Source organism: Papio anubis, chromosome 8 (genome assembly GCF_008728515.1).
Source record: "Papio anubis isolate 15944 chromosome 8, Panubis1.0, whole genome shotgun sequence".
Taxonomy (NCBI): domain Eukaryota; kingdom Metazoa; phylum Chordata; class Mammalia; order Primates; family Cercopithecidae; genus Papio; species Papio anubis.
The window spans coordinates 104686762-104703089 of NC_044983.1; the positions used below are offsets into that span (position 1 = coordinate 104686762).

At 36.9% G+C, this 16328-nt stretch overlaps 1 protein-coding gene across 1 annotated transcript in view; it reads left to right on the top strand.

Annotated features, from left to right (window-relative positions):
* The window catches only part of PKHD1L1 (PKHD1 like 1), a 191211-nt gene that overhangs the window by 1958 nt on the left and 172925 nt on the right, over positions 1-16328 (top strand). The window contains 4 exon segments of the mRNA XM_031669316.1: positions 125-214; positions 10852-10996; positions 11953-12061; positions 13085-13142. Coding sequence (XP_031525176.1) covers positions 125-214; positions 10852-10996; positions 11953-12061; positions 13085-13142 — 402 coding nt within the window.

The following is a 16328-nucleotide window of genomic DNA, read 5'->3' on the forward strand; positions in this document are numbered from 1 at the left end:
TTACTTTCAGTCCTGTAAACTTCACGATGTTTTCCTTGCAACCTTGTGGTATGTGTTACAAATGTTGATAATTGAAATGAAGAACTTGGTGATTTTACCTCTACTATATTTTAATATTTTTCAGATGGCTCTCAAATAATCCCCAAAGTCACAGAAATAATACCTAAATATGGCAGCATAAATGGAGCAACAAGGCTGACTATAAGAGGAGAAGGTATGGTTGTTTTTTTTTTTTGTTTTTTTTTTTTTTGCCAAGGTTGAGGTATTTTCAAGACTATTTCATATTTACAGTTTTATGGTTAAACAAACAAACAAACACCACTGGAGTTGTTTCTTCACTTGGCCAGAGTGGTAAAATTCTATCCTCTTTGATAGCTAGTGAAATCCACAAGAGTCTTTATCAACTTGATCATCTGAATTCTTATTATACTGGCTTGCTTAACATCAGGATCTGGATTAATGACTGAACTAAAAGGAATGCAATTAACCCAAGTCAGCAATTATTTGCTTTATTCTTCATGGGTCTAATGACATTTAATTTATTTTAAGATTAAATAAAACATTTGTGGGTGTTGGGTAGAATATTGATAAGAGAGTATAATAGAGAAATAGTATGTTAATGAAAGAGGAAAGGCAATAGAAAACAAAACTTTAGATTCCTTCTCCTGCCACCTAACCTCAGGCTTCATAAAGGTTTGAGTACCATATGTGGTTCCCCTTCTTCTTGCCTGGTCTTAGGATGAAACATAGAAGGCAATCAGTAAATATATTTAATGCACAGCTTTTCCAAGGGTTAAATAGAAATATGTGTTTCTTTCAGCCATAAGACCTTTGCAATATAAATGATACCAGTATTCAGATACTTAGGAATTTTTTAACAATAAGAAACATTTAAAAATATTAGCAAAATCTATTATTTGGTCTTCAAGAAATGAAAAGTTTTTATAGTTAATGAAGATATTTAATTATTTTGTCATATAATGTAATGTCTTTTAATGTTTCTGATTTCTGCAGAATTCAGTCTCTCAATGATATTCTTAAAATGGTTTATGCTTCCACATTATAAACAATATATTTTGGATTAAAATGTTACTTTTTAGAGTTAAGACCCATGAACAATGTAATTGTTAAAGATTATTTTAAAGATGGCTTTAACCATATGTTTCTTATATTGTAAATTGCTGATAAGATGGTATGCTTCAAAGTTATTGGGTTTTAAACAGAAATTCAAATGCCACGAGAGAAATGCTCACATTAAGAAAGAAGAAGGGCTGGGAGCGGTGGCTCACACCTGTAATTGCAGCACTTTCGGAGGCCGAGGTGGGTGGATCACGAGGTCAGGAGACCGAGACCATTGTGGCCAACATGGTGAAACCCAGTCTCTACTAAAAATACAAAAATTAGCTGGACGTGGTGGTGCACGCCTGTAGTTGCAGCTACCCAGGAGGCTGAGGCAGGAGAATCGCTTAAACCCAGGAGGCAGAGGTTGCAGTGAGCTGAGATCGCACTCCAGCCTGGTGAGAGAGTGAGACTCCATCTCAAAGAAGAAGAAGAAAAAAAAGAAAACACCCAGCCATTTTCTTCTGTTTCCAGACCTGAACATTTTCTGATCTAGGAACTATGGCTTGAATTTAAGCCCATAGACCCAGATCATCCCTAGTCTGACATAAAAAAAACCCAAAACATTCTATTCTTTAGAAAGGTATCCTTTTAAATCTAGATAAAATGTAATCTTTTCTCTTGTGTGGACGTTCTGAGGCAACTAGGCTGAGGACTCTTAATTGTAAAGCCCAGAGTGTCATTTGGTAAATTTCTGCTTTTCTCATCAGTACCAGTTTCTGAATGTGTTTGGTATTGCAGATACTTACACCTCCTGATTTGTCTTACAGTCCCCTGCCTTAACTACATATTATAGATGACTAAAAATGTGTTCTCATATTTCTTTCTCAGAGGCTCAGTCTGAATACTGCCTTATAGAGGCAAAGAATAGAATAGTGGTCATTGGGAACTGGGAGAAGAGGAAGTGGAGGAGGGGTATTGGTCAAAGGGTACAAAATTTCAGTTATGCAAAATGAATAAATCCTAGAGATCTACTGTACAGCATAGAGCATATAGTTAACAATACTGCATTGTATACTTAAATGTTTGCTAGGAGGGGAAATCTTGTAGCATATTCTTATCAAAAAACATTTTTAAATAAATAGGGCAGAAGGAAACTTTTGGAGGCAAGCGGTCTGTTTACGACCTTGCCTGTGGTTGTGACCTTTTTTTTTTTTTTTTTTTTTGAGATGGAGTTTCACTCTTGTCACCCAGGCTGGAGTACAGTGGCACAATCTTGGCTCACCACAACCTCCGCCTCCTGAGTTCAAGCAATTCTCCTGCCTCAGCCTCGAATTACAGGTGCCTGCCACCACATCCGGCTAATTTTTTGTATTTTTAGTAGAGATGGGGTTTCACTATGTTGGTCAGGCTGGTCTCAAACTCCTGACTTCGTGATCCACCCACCTCAGCCTCCCAAAGTGCTGGGATTACAGGCGTGAGCCACTGCACCCAGCGTGGTTATGGTTTTATGGGTATATACTTACATCCAAACTCAGAAAGTTGTATACATTAAACATATATAGCTTTTATATGTCAATCATAGCTCAATAAAGTGGTTTAAAATAAATTAATAGATGCTATTTAATATAGGCTTTTGGGTGCCCATAATATATACAGAATGATATCTACAAAATGATAATGAATTTGCAAAATGCACCAGAGCTTTTATAGCTACATAAACGAACTTAAAGTTTATTTGGAGGGACTATATTCATGAAAATCACCAGGGTTGTGTCTGATAGATTCTCTGTTTTTAGAATCGCATGCAGTGCTAATTTATCAATTACACAAGAACAAATTCTAAATGGAATTGTAAATTCTAGATGACTATCTAACTACTGGCTTCATACTACTTTTTAAAATGTTTTATTTTTGTAAAAGTCATTATAAAACAGTAAAATATTATAGAAATACTTGACTTAGAAAGTGAGTTCTCTGAAATTCTACCCAGTAGAAAGATCTACTGTTAACATTTTTGTGTATCCAAATGACTTTTGGCTATTTCCAAACATAGTATGGTATTGACTTGTAAACATTTGCCACAGCATTACTTTGTTTAAAAGGCCGTGGTTGTGTTGGGCACATTGGTCCGTGCCTGTAATCCCAGTGCTTTGGGAAGCTAAGGCAGGAGGATCACTTAAGGCTAGGAATTTGAGACTAGCCTGGGCAACCAGCCTGGGGAATATAGCAAGACCCTGTCTCTACAAACGAAACATTTAAAACATTAGTCCAGCATGATAGCCTGCATGCCTGTAGTCTTAGCTACTTGGGAGGCTAAGGCGAGAAGTTTCCTTGAGGCCAGGAATTTAAGGCTGCAATGAGCTATGATTGTACCACTGCACTACAGCCTGGGTGATGGAGCGAAACCCTGCTTTAAAAACAAAACCCCACAAGACTATGCTTCAGGAGATATAGATACATAATTTTACTCTTATGATGCCCAAGGCAAAGTGTTTTGAACAATGGCACAATTCTAGAAATTACTATACCTTCCTCTGAGATGACTAATTTGATTAAGAGCATTATAATTTTGATAAGTTCTGGAGTGTTTGTAATTATATTGGCTTTGTTACTTTATAGTCATACTTTGTATTTCTCAATTGTCTTCTTTGATATTTATCATGTTTGTTTTTATTTTAAAAAATCAGTAAGAGGGGAGGAATAACATTTTACTTTTGGCTCCTTTTTCTAGCTATTTCCCTTATAATTTCTGGCACACACATTTTTGTTGAAGTGTTGAATTACATACTTTTAATAATGTTACAGAAAGCATATGGACTTTGGTTCAGTAGGACTGGCTTTCAATTCACCTTTGCCATTTCATATCATGTGACTGGGGCAAGTTACTTAGCTAAGCGTCAGCTTACTCATCAGTAAAAGGGACTATTAATTCCTACCTCTTCGGACTGTTTCGAATATTAAAAAGGATGATACATCTAAGGTACCCAGTATATATTATAAACTCTATACATTAGAGCTATTTTTGTTTGTATTATTATTTGCATTTATGTTATAGATCTGGTTTAATTCTTCAGGAGTTGTCTTCCATCTATCACACTGTATCTTTCTTTCCCATTGTTTTGAATGCTACAACTTTTAAGTAGGTTAATACATTTTCAACACTACGTTTTTTAACTAGAGAAAACAAAACAGCCTGCATTCTTCATGACAAGTGCTGGCTTTCATAACACTGCCATTTTCTGCGATAGCAGCCCAGGCATTCCTTTTGGATTGCTGCTATCAGGAGACCCAGGTTTGCGTGCCTGGCAATTCCTGTCTCCAGTTTTTCTGAAAAATTAAAAAAAATACATCAACACGTCAGGAATTTCCATCCAAAGCCTCATCCTTTTCCATTTCCAGAGTACACTCAGCCTTTCCTGTAATCTTTGTGACTTGGAGTACTTCCAGAGGTGGTGTTTTTATCCTCAGTCATTTGTTTAGAATTACAATTTTTTTTTTTTTTTTTTTTTGAGGTGGAGTTTTGCTCTTGTTGCCCAGGCTGGAGTGCGATGGCACAATTTCAACTTACTGCAACCTCCGCCTCCTGGGTTCAAGCAATTCTCCTGTCTCAGCCTCCCAAGTAGCAGGGGTTACAGGCACCTGCCACCACTCCTGGCTAATTTTTTGTATAGTAGAGATGGGGTTTCACCATGTTGGCCAGGTTGGTCTCAAACTCCTGACTTCAGGTGATACACTGGCCTCGGCCTCCCAAACTACTGGGATTACAGGTGTGAGCCACCACACCTGGCCTAGAATTATACTTTTAAGTTAAAATTTTAAAAAAGAGGACTTCTTTGTATTTCTTTTTAACTCTTTGGAATTAGTTTAAAAGTCAGAAATATTTATATACTTTTTAAAGCAATATTAATAACAGTATTTATGAATTATTGTTGATTTGGTTCATTGTTTTCCCATAGATTTTACTCCTAGGACTTCTTCACATATGCTGTATATATTTAACACTATAGTAACTGCTAAGCTGAAAATGATATCATCTTTTGTTGGCATTATTTTTCAGAATGGTAGTTGTCTTGAGAATGCTAAAGAACAGATACACGTTACTTATCATTGATGTGACACGTACCTGATAGGAATATATATATACACCACAAGTAAAACTTTCCATTCTTTAGTTGGTTGCCAGGAGCTGTTCTGTGTGTTCCAAACTGAATGCGAACACCAAAGATGAGAAAAGTTGCCAAAAGCTAAGAGTGGGTTTACATGTAACTTGCTTTGCAGTGTTTTCATGTCTTTTCACAGTTCCATTTTAGTAATAACTACCTTTCTAGATTCGAAATTGCAAAGCCAATGCAAATGTCTCTCACATGTGACTTTGGTATTTATATTGTACTTCAGCTTATGCTGGATGAGTTATTTGGTTAAGCTTAGAGGAATAAAATGATATTTATTAGACTCTCTACCCTTTATTGAGTTTCTGCTTACTTTTCCAACATATCAAAGAACGAACAGCCTAGGAGCTAAGAACATAAGGGCTGGAGGAAGTCTACAGCCTGGGTTTGAATCCCGGCTACCCACTTACTGATTCTGTGTTATTTTATTTTATTATTTTTTTATTTTTTTGAGACGGAGTCTCGCTCTGTCACCCAGGCTGGAGTGCAATGGCGTGATCTTGGCTCACTGCAAACTCTGCCTCCCAAGTTCAAGTGATTCTCCTGCTTCAGCCTCCCGAGTAGCTGGAATTACAGGCGGGCACCACTGCATCTGGCTAATTTTTATATTTTTAGTAGAGACAGGGTTTTACTGTGTTGGCCAGGCTGGTCTCAAATTCCTGACCTCAGGTGATCTGCTCGCCTTGGCTTCCCAAAGTGCTAGGATTACAGGCATGAGCCACCACACCCGGCCTCTGTGTTATATTTAAAAAGGGATATTAATGATTAACCTAAATCTCAGTATTTTGGTGATAAATAATAGGAGCATGTATCTATTGAGATCTTAGCAGATACCTTATTAAGCCAGGTACCATGTTAAACATTGTCTATAAATGATCCTTTATTATTCCTAACAATCCATTAAGATAGATTATGGCCACTTTTCTGATGAGGAGACTAGGCTAAGAGGGGTTATATCTTGTCCAAAGTCATAATGGCAAGGGAGTGTTAGAGCTGGGATTCCTGGCCAGAAGGTCAAGGTCCAAAGCCTGGGCCCTTTCAATTAAACATCATGGGCTCCTGCTACGTAGCTTTACCAGAACTGGCGGTGAGAGGCTTTGGTATCTGATGAACATCAGGCACAATGAAGTCTTGCTTCCAGGCCTACAAGAAACCAGAAGTATTCATGTTGTCTAGCAGACCTTTGGGGAACACTGAAAATGCCCAATAATTTAAAAAGCAGTTGTACCACAGATATCTTCTGGCAACCCCAATTCTGCCACTTCAACTATTAAAGGTTGTTGAAGATGAGCACATATTGTAGTAATGATTGTTTTGTTGAAACATTTTGAAAACTGCTAACACTGTAAGCTAACAAATATTTATCTTTTTATAACATTAGTATTATAAATGGAATATATTATAGTGCTGTTTGTCATATTATAAAGAGTATTATACATGACATTTAAAGAGTTAAATCTACATCTCTGGGTTTACCATTTTTTTGTTTACTGATGATAAGTTTATTATTGTATTATGGGATGATATGGTCTGTAGATAATTACATTCTGAAATTTAAATAGCTCATAAATTTACAATGACATGGATACAAATTTGCTAGTGCAAAAGAAAAATTTTTATAGTTTCAAATATAATACTACTGCTTAATTTGCCTAAAGTAGAGTTTTACTGTTAAGAACCTGTGATAGGGAAAAATAATATTTAAAAATTTACATACTGTTAGAATTCAGAATTTAGGAATTTTAGATAGTGAAGTAATCTGGGCAAAAACTGTTTATTTCCTCATTTAACTTTATTCCAAAGCAGTATAATATATAAAATTCCATAGATGTGTGTAATTTACTTTGTGAACTAGAACAGTATAAGTACCTTTTTAACACTTTTATTAGGAGAACATTTAATTATAGGATTTAATTAATAGAACACTAAAGTCATTCATAGGTTTTATTTCTTGGGTTTATTCCAAAAGTGAATATTGTTTCAAAAATATAAAATATTCTTATGTGGCATACAAAGCTTAATCTATATTTAATTGCTTCCAAATGTAGTTTTGAATTTTCATATATTTATAGAAAGATTAAAGTAATTTTTGTCTCTATTTCACATTATCCTTTTGTCTCTTTCTGTTAGATATCCTATCAGCCTGCAAATATACTGTTATTCTGCCCACCTGAAAAAAAGTAAAAGAAAAATCATCAGCCTTCCCCTTGCTCCACACCCCTCTCCAGCTACCAACTCATTTATCTGCCCCTGTTTGTAATTAAACTCCGAAAAATGTTAGCAATATTTGTCCTTTTCACTTTGCTGTCTTCTGATCTTCTCTTGAACTCATGCCATTTATCCCATTATTTATCCCATTGTTCACTGAGACACCATCTTCACTGCTGCCCCTATTCTATTCTCAGAACAGGAGCTAGTGAATCTTAGACACTGTAAGTCACATGATGTCACTCCTCTGTTTCAAAGCCTACAAGTACTCCGCACACTTAAAAATAGCCTAAGCACCTTCATTTCTGGTCTCCTCTCCTATCATTTCTCTTCACTCATAGTTCTTCAACCACACTTGCTATTATCTGAATCCACATACATGGTCCCACCACAGGGCCTTGGCACATCCTGTTCCTTCTACCAAAAATGCACTTCCCATAGATAGCCTCATGACTTGCTCCCTCTGAAAAACTTCCATGACTGTCTATAATACATACATCCTGTGTTCCACTTCAGATCTTCATAGTATCACCTCTGACTTCAGTCATTAATGCTGCAAAGTGGCCCTAAGGCTCTTAAGTCACTTTTCACCGTCAGCCTCCCTGATAGGCAGAGCCATGATCAGTAGACACAGTTGGTAAGTTTGTAGGCAGGAAAAGTGATTTACGGTAAGAATGTGCATGGGCTCCTGGGCAGTCGAAGAGGACTTCACTAGTTGGTTAGGAACTGAAGGGAACAGGATTGGAAGATCAGAAATTAGAATGTCTTAGAAAGAGGCATATTAAGGAACTCATAATAGTGAGCATAAAGCATGCAGATCTGTGTATCTCAAGTTAACTCCCACAAGAAAACATCCCCCACAGAGGAGATGGAATAAACAGATGGATTGGATGATTCATCCAGGAGCTTCTCTCCATGGCCACCGCAGTGCTAGTGCAGTGGGCCCATGAAGAATGATCATGGGGTGTAGGCCTTGCATGGACCAAGAGCATGGACTCCCTTTCACCCAGGCTAAACAACCTACTGCTATTGCTGAATAACTGAACTGCCAGCACCAGAGACCAACACTGAGCTCTCAATAGGGTACCACTCCTCAAAAAGTCCACCCAGCTTCTCAGTGACAAGTTGATTACAGCACTTCCCTTCTCCCATGGAAAGAGCAGAGATTGATTGTAACTGGAACTGACACTCCAGTTGTGGGCTTTGCTTCCTCTTTCCACAGTTCTCTGTCAGCACCATCTTCTGAGAGCTTACAGAACCTGATATACTGCCATAGAATTCTATAAAATATTGCCTCAGAACAAGAAATGTATTTTATAGTGAAAATTTTGTGATACTGGGCACATGACCATGAAATCTGGCTTAGTAGAATGATGGGACAGCCTGTTAAAGCTATGGCCAAGATGCCAACTTGGGGAAAAACATCCTGTGGGGTGGGATGGTATCCTCCACAACATGCATTGAACCAGTGATAGACATATGCTGTTGTTTTATAATAGACAGATGCACAGAGCTGGAAATAAAGGGCTGCTTCCCTTCACCGTCACTCCCTGTTATCCAGAAATTGAATTTGTGCCTTCTGCCTTTGCAGTTTTACATTCTGCTGGATTTGTGGTCTTAGTTTCCAGGTAGAGAATGCTCCCATCATGGGTCACAATATGGATTCCACTGAACTGAAACTACCACCATTGCCTACTCAGTTTGAATTCATCAAACCTATTTGGTATATGACCAGAGCTAATCAGTTCTAATTATCATAAAGAAGTTGCTTTAACTTAATGTAGTTAAGGAGGAGTAGGTCTGGAATTCAGGGTATTCATAGGGATATTTCTTGGCTTCATGTCCAGTGATTACTGAGAACAGCCAATTGCAGCAACCACCACCTTACAAGGGCAAGGCAACTAGGGGCTCCTATTTCTCCAGGATGAACATTAGTGTCACCCAATTAGCTACAGTGCTGGCTGTAGGTGAGGGAAATCTACAATGGCTGATAGCAAGGAGACATGGTGAAAATTAATTATAGTTTTAGGAGTAGTTATATAGTAGTATAGCCTGTAGCTTGTCCCTCTAACCTTAATACAAGCTTGTCCCTCTTGTATTAAATCTTAGCAGAGATCTCAGCTGGCTACTTCTAACACTCTTGTATTAAATCTTAGCAGAGATCTCAGCTGGCTACCTCTAACACTCTTGTATTAAATCTTAGCAGAGATCTCAGCTGACTACCTCTAACACTCTTGTATTAAATCTTAGCAGACATCTCAGCTGACTACCTCTAACACTCTTGTATTAAATCTTAGTAGAGATCTCAGCTGGCTACCATCTCAAAGACTTGGTGATGGATTGTGCTTAATATGTAGGCCATGAGTAGCTATGTGTGATATAGTGGATAGACTGTATCAGATGCCTTTTATACTCAGCTTTACATCCTCTCTTTCTTAACTCTAATTCTAGTTAGAGCTGTGGCAAATAGTTCCTTATGTACTTTGACTCAACTTATGCTTCTTGTCTGAGTTCTAACACCATGTCTTTGTCAGTTATTCAAGGACTTGCCTAATGCAGTAACTCCAGACTTTGGAACTCATATACATATACCTATGTGCAGTGTGGAAGTGCAAAAAAAGTTATTTCCCCCAGGGAGAAGCCTCTACCAATGGGGACCAGATTTGATGAAGAAATGCTTCTTGCCATCGATTTTTTGATTTGGAAAAACATGCCATATGTTCCTTAGAAATTCCCAGCAATATTGAGCCCCAGTTGTCCTCAGCAGTGCCCAGCTTTTCTTTCCTCACATTTTGCTCTCTCTTATACCTAATAGCTCATTGCCCAAATAAATCATGTGCTGGCAAACCCTCACCTCAGATTTTGCTCTGTAGAAACTTAAAGACCTCATCCTTTATAAAATAGTGTTCTCCTCCTCTACTCTTTTTAGTCCTTTTAGCCTGCCCTTTTCATGGTACTTATCACCCCCAGATATAGAATCTGGTGCTATGTAGGCTCACAGTAGGCTCTCTGTAACCTCGGGCCTGTCATCCACAAATTGAACCAACTGTGAATGGGAAGTACAGTATTCACCAGATGTGGAATCTGGATGCTTGTCCTGCAGAGCTGACTACAGCACTTCAACATTTGTGAATTTTGTTATCCAAGGGGATGCTGGAACAAATCCCCATGAATGCTAAGAGATGACTCTATCTATCCTCCAGCAATACGTTTATGAGTAAATGAAATAAAGGCTAAATTTTGTGCTTCGAAAGAAGATTACAATCATAAGGATAAATATGAAATAGGTTCACTGCTTACTTCAGTACTGTTTATGAAATCATTTACTGTATGATTTGATATCAGGTGACAACTGTTAGGTCTCTGAAGATAGAATACCATTAATAATAATTAAATCTTCTTACTTTTCCAGGTTTTTCTCAAGCAAACCAGTTTAACTATGGAGTTGATAATGCTGAGTTGGGAAACAGTGTGCAATTAGTTTCTTCTTTCCAGTCAATTACTTGTGATGTAGAAAAAGACGCAAGTCATTCAACTCAAATTACATGCTATACTAGGTCTGTTTTAAAGTATCTTTAATAAAATCGTTTTCATCATATCAGAAGTTATAGTTATGAATGTTAGTGTTATAATAGTTTTATTACCCTGGCTATTATAAGTCATATTTTTCTGATGATAGATTATTTTTCATTTTGTGATGTTTAGACTATTTTATGCCTTTATTATATTCAATTATAATTGGCATGATAAAAACATATTCTATATCTTTTCCCATGTTATTAGCGCTAATACCTTGTTGTCAAGCTTTTTTAGCAGATAAATGACTACTATTTAATTGTAGTGATGTGCCTTAAAATACCAAAATTATGCTTTTTCTGTTGCATTTGATTAATTTTGTTCAAAATATTCACATAGTCATTAAGATTAAAGATAATCATTTTGTATTGTGACATTTCAAGTGACATTTTCAAGTTCTTTACTATCAGCCCAAATTAATGTATGTTATTAGCAACTTAGGAAAAATCACTTAAAATTGCAACTTTCAATATTGACCTTAGAAACAGATAGCACATATTCTAGAGGATTTCGTTTATGTTAGGTTTGATGACTGTTCTTCACCAGGAAAAGCTTACTTAGGGGAAGCTTGATTAACTAGTACTTTTTAAGAAGCAAAGCATGGAATAACTGATTATACCAAGGTGATATGTTACTATTTTAAATGTTTATTATTGAATTTGTTGTTATTACATTTGTTGTCCTTTATAATACCACCAACGTGCATAGTCAGAATAGGCATTTGCCTGAAGTTCATGAGGTTAGAGTTTGCAATGAAGAGTTCAAGATGGAGATAATTTTTCCATAATATAGAATGGAACTTTACTAGATATCAGTTATGATGTTGGACACTTTCTGTCAAAAATGGCACGCAGTCTGGGGCAGTATTTTTCATTAATACTGTACACTAAATAAGAGAGGTATTGCATGTCTCATATATTCTTCATTTTCCTTATAGAGCAATGCCAGAAGATTCCTACGCTGTTAGAGTCAGTGTGGACGGGGTTCCTGTTACAGAAAATAACACCTGCAAAGGTCACATCAACAGCTGGGCATGTACCTTCAACGTATGTAGGAATCTTCTCTTCAATTTATATAGTTGATCTTGCTTTCCTTCTTGCAAAGCTGAATTTTTACTTTATAGTTTTACAGATTATCTATTTCCACATTTAAAAATACGTTAGCATGTAACAAAGGATAATTTCTCTCAATTTAAATTGTCTTTCATAGTAATTCAATGTCTGCTATTTCTGATTTATTTCCCCTCTTTTACTTTTATTATTAAATTAAACTTTCATACATCCAACATGTTTTCTTGTTCATATTTTCCCCTTTATCTCTACTTCTACTCTTAGTGTGATTCTCCCATTTCCTATTTTCATCGAAGTAACTACCTTTCCTTTCTACATAATTTCTAATGTAATGAGATAAAATGTACCTGCATGCGGTGTAAGAGCCTCTCAAAATTTAACTGCCCTAAATAGAAGTAGTAGCAGTAATACATTCTCTTCTAAGCATTATCCCATATATTTTTAATAAATTATATTAGTTTTAAGTTGTCAATTACTGAGTACTACAATGTTCTAATATAAGATGAAATACTGAAGAAAACAATAATGACATCTGTCTTCAAGAAGCTTCTCTGATTCCAAAATACATTGCCAAATATGATTCCCAGATATCTCTGGCTTTCTTCTCTATCCCCAGCCGTGGAACTGTGGTTTGTTTTCTGGTATGTCACACCTAAATGGCTTTAAAGCAACCTAAATTCAGCATATCTCAAACTGCAGTTTTGTATTCCTCCTTAAATCTACTTTTTCTCTGATTATTTCTCACTATCTCAAGCTAGAAACCTGTTACCATTCTTGGTTTCTCCCTCCCTTCTCTTTCAGCCCCATAGCTATTAAGAAGCAAAACCATGGTGCTCCTATCCTCTAAATTAACTCTTAGGTTCATCTTATTTTTATCTTCTTTGCTATAAGACAGTTACATTAAGAATATTGTTGAAATTTAATAATGTAAGAAATTACTTCACAAAACTAGAAACAAAACAGAGATAAGTTTGCATATTGACATTATTCTTTTTATAGGCAAAAAGTTTTAGGACCCCAACAATAAGAAGCATCACACCTTTATCTGGAACGCCAGGTCTGTTATATGACATCTGAAATAACTTTTGGTTTCATGGTAAACAATGTGTTTATTTTTCAGTATGTAAAATTAGTATAATACCTGCAATTTTTAAATAGCATTTTTTTTTCATTATAAAAATAACTATCTGCCAGGTGCTGTGGCTCATGCCTGCAACCTCAGCATTTGGGGAGGCCAAAATGCAAGAATTCCTTGAGCCCAAGAGTTTGAGACTAGCCTGGGCAACATCATGAGACCCTGTCTCTAAAAAATAAAAATAAATAAATAAATTAGACAGGCTTGGTGGCATGCACCTTTAGTCCCAGCTACTTGGGAGGCTGAGGCGAGAGGATCACTTGAGCCCAGGAGTGTGAGGCTGCAGTGAGACATGATTGAGCTTACATGACAGAGCAAGACCCTATCTGAAAAAAAAAAAAAAAAAGGCAAGAACTACCAATTTTTGTTTGTTTGTTTTTTGTTTTGTTTTTGTTGTTTTTTAATTTTTATTATTTATTTATTTATTTATTTTTATTATTACACTTTAAGTTCTAGGGTACATGTGCATAACCTGCAGGTTTGTTACATATGTATACTTGTGCCTTGTTGGTGTGCTGCACCCATCAACTCATCAGCACCCATCAACTTGTCCTTTACATCAGGTATAACTCCCAATGCAATCCCTCCCCCCTCCCCACTCCCCATAATAGGCCCCGGTGTGTGATGTTCCCCTTCCCGAGTCCAAGTGATCTCATTGTTCAGTTCCCACCTATGAATAAGAACGTGCAGTGTTTGGTTTTCTGTTCTTGCGATAGTTTGCTGAGAATGATGGTTTCCAGCTGCATCCATGTCCCTACAAAGGACACAAACTCATCCCTTTTTATGGCTGCATAGTATTCCATGGTGTATATGTGCCACATTTTCTTAATCCAGTCTGTCACTGATGGACATTTAGGTTGATTCCAAGTCTTTGCTATTGTGAATAGTGCCGCAATAAACATACGTGTGCATGTGTCTTTATAGCAGCATGATTTATAATCCTTTGGGTATATACCCAGTAATGGGATGGCTGGGTCATATGGTACTTCTAGTTCTAGATCCTTGAGGAATTGCCATATCATTTTCTATAATGGTTGAACTAGTTTACAATCCCACCAACAGTGTAAAAGCTTTCCTATTTCTCCACATCCTCTCCAGCACCTGTTGTTTCCTGACTTTTTAATGATTGCCATTCTAACTGGTGTGAGATGGTATCTCATTATGGTTTTGATTTGCATTTCTCTGATGATGAGCATTTTTTCATGTGTCTTTTGGCTGTATGCATGTCTTCTTTTGAGAAATGTCTGTTCATATCCCTTGCCCACTTTTTGATGGGGTTGTTTGTTTTTTTCTTGTAAATTTGTTTGAGTTCTTTGTAGGTTCTGGATATTAGCCCTTTGTCAGATGAGTAGATTGCAAAAATTTTCTCCCATTCTGTAGGTTGCCTGTTCACTCTGATGGTAGTTTCTTTTGCTGTGCAGAAGCTCTTTAGTTTAATTAGATCCTATTTGTCAATTTTGACTTTTGTTGCCATTGCTTTTGGTGTTTTAGACATGAAGTCCTTGCCCGTGCTCATGTCCTGAATGGTATTACCTAGGTTTTCTTCTAGGGTTTTTATGGTATTAGTTCTAACATTTAAGTCTCGAATCCATCTTGAATTAATTTTCATATAAGGAGTAAGAAAAGGATCCAGTTTCAGCTTTCTACTTATGGCTAGCCAATTTTCCCAGCACCATTTATTAAATAGGGAATCTTTTCCCCATTTCTTGTTTTTGCAGGTTTGTCAAAGATCAGATGGCTGTATATGTGTGGTATTATTTCTGAGGACTCTGTTCTGTTCCATTGGTCTATATCTCTGTTTTGGTACCAGTACCATGCTGTTTTGGTTACTGTAACCTTGTAGTATAGTTTGAAGTCAGGTAGCGTGATGCCTCCAGCTTTGTTCTTTTGACCTAGGATTGTCTTGGCAATGCGGGCTCTTTTTTGGTTCCATATGAACTTTAAAGCATTTTTTTCCAATTCTGTGAAGAAAGTCATTGGTAGCTTAATGGGGATGGCATTGAATCTATAAATTACCTTGGGCAGTATGGTCATTTTCATGATATTGATTCTTCCTATCCATGAGCATGGTATGTTCTTCCATTTGTTTGTGTCCTCTTTTATTTCACTGAGCAGTGGTTTGTAGTTCTCCTTGAAGAGATCCTTTACATCCCTTGTCAGTTGGATTCCTAGGTATTTTATTCTCTTTGAAGCAATTGTGAATGGAAGTTCATTCATGATTTGGCTCTCTGTTTGTCTGTTACTGGTGTATAAGAATGCTTGTGATTTTTGCAGATTAATTTTGCGTCCTGAGACTTTGCTGAAGTTGCTTATCAGCTTAAGGAGATTTTGGGCTGAGACGATGGGGTTTTCTAAATATACAATCATATCTTCTGCAAACAGGGACAATTTGACTTCTTCTTTTCCTAACTGAATACCCTTTATTTCTTTCTCTTGCCTGATTGCCCTAGCCAGAACTTCCAACACTATGTTGAATAGGAGTGGTGAGACAGGGCATCCCTGTCTTGTGCCAGTTTTCAAAGGGAATGCTTCCAATTTTTGCCCATTCAGTATGATATTGGTTGTGGGTTTGTCATAAATAGCTCTTATTATTTTGAGATACATTCCATCAATACCGAATTTATTGAGCGTTTTTAGCATGAAGGGCTGTTGAATTTTGTCAAAGGCCTTTTCTGCATCTATTGAGATAATCATGTGGTTTTTGTCTTTGGTTCTGTTTATATGCTGGATTACATTTATTGATTTGCGTATGTTGAACCAGCCTTGCATCCCAGGGATGAAGCCCACTTGATCATGGTGGATAGGTTTTTTGATGTGCTACTGGATTCGGTTTGCCAGTATTTTATTGAGGATTTTTGCATCGATGTTCATAAGGGATATTGGTCTAAAATTCTCTTTTTTTGTGGTGACTCTGCCAGGCTTTGGTATCAGGATGATGTTGGCCTCATAAAATGAGTTAGGGAGGATTCCCTCTTTTTCTATTGATTGGAGTAGTTTCAGAAGGAATGGTATCAGCTCCTCCTTGTACCTCTGGTAGAATTCGGCTGTGTATCCATCTGGTCCTGGACTGGTTTTGGTTGGTAGGCTATTTATTATTGCCTCAATTTC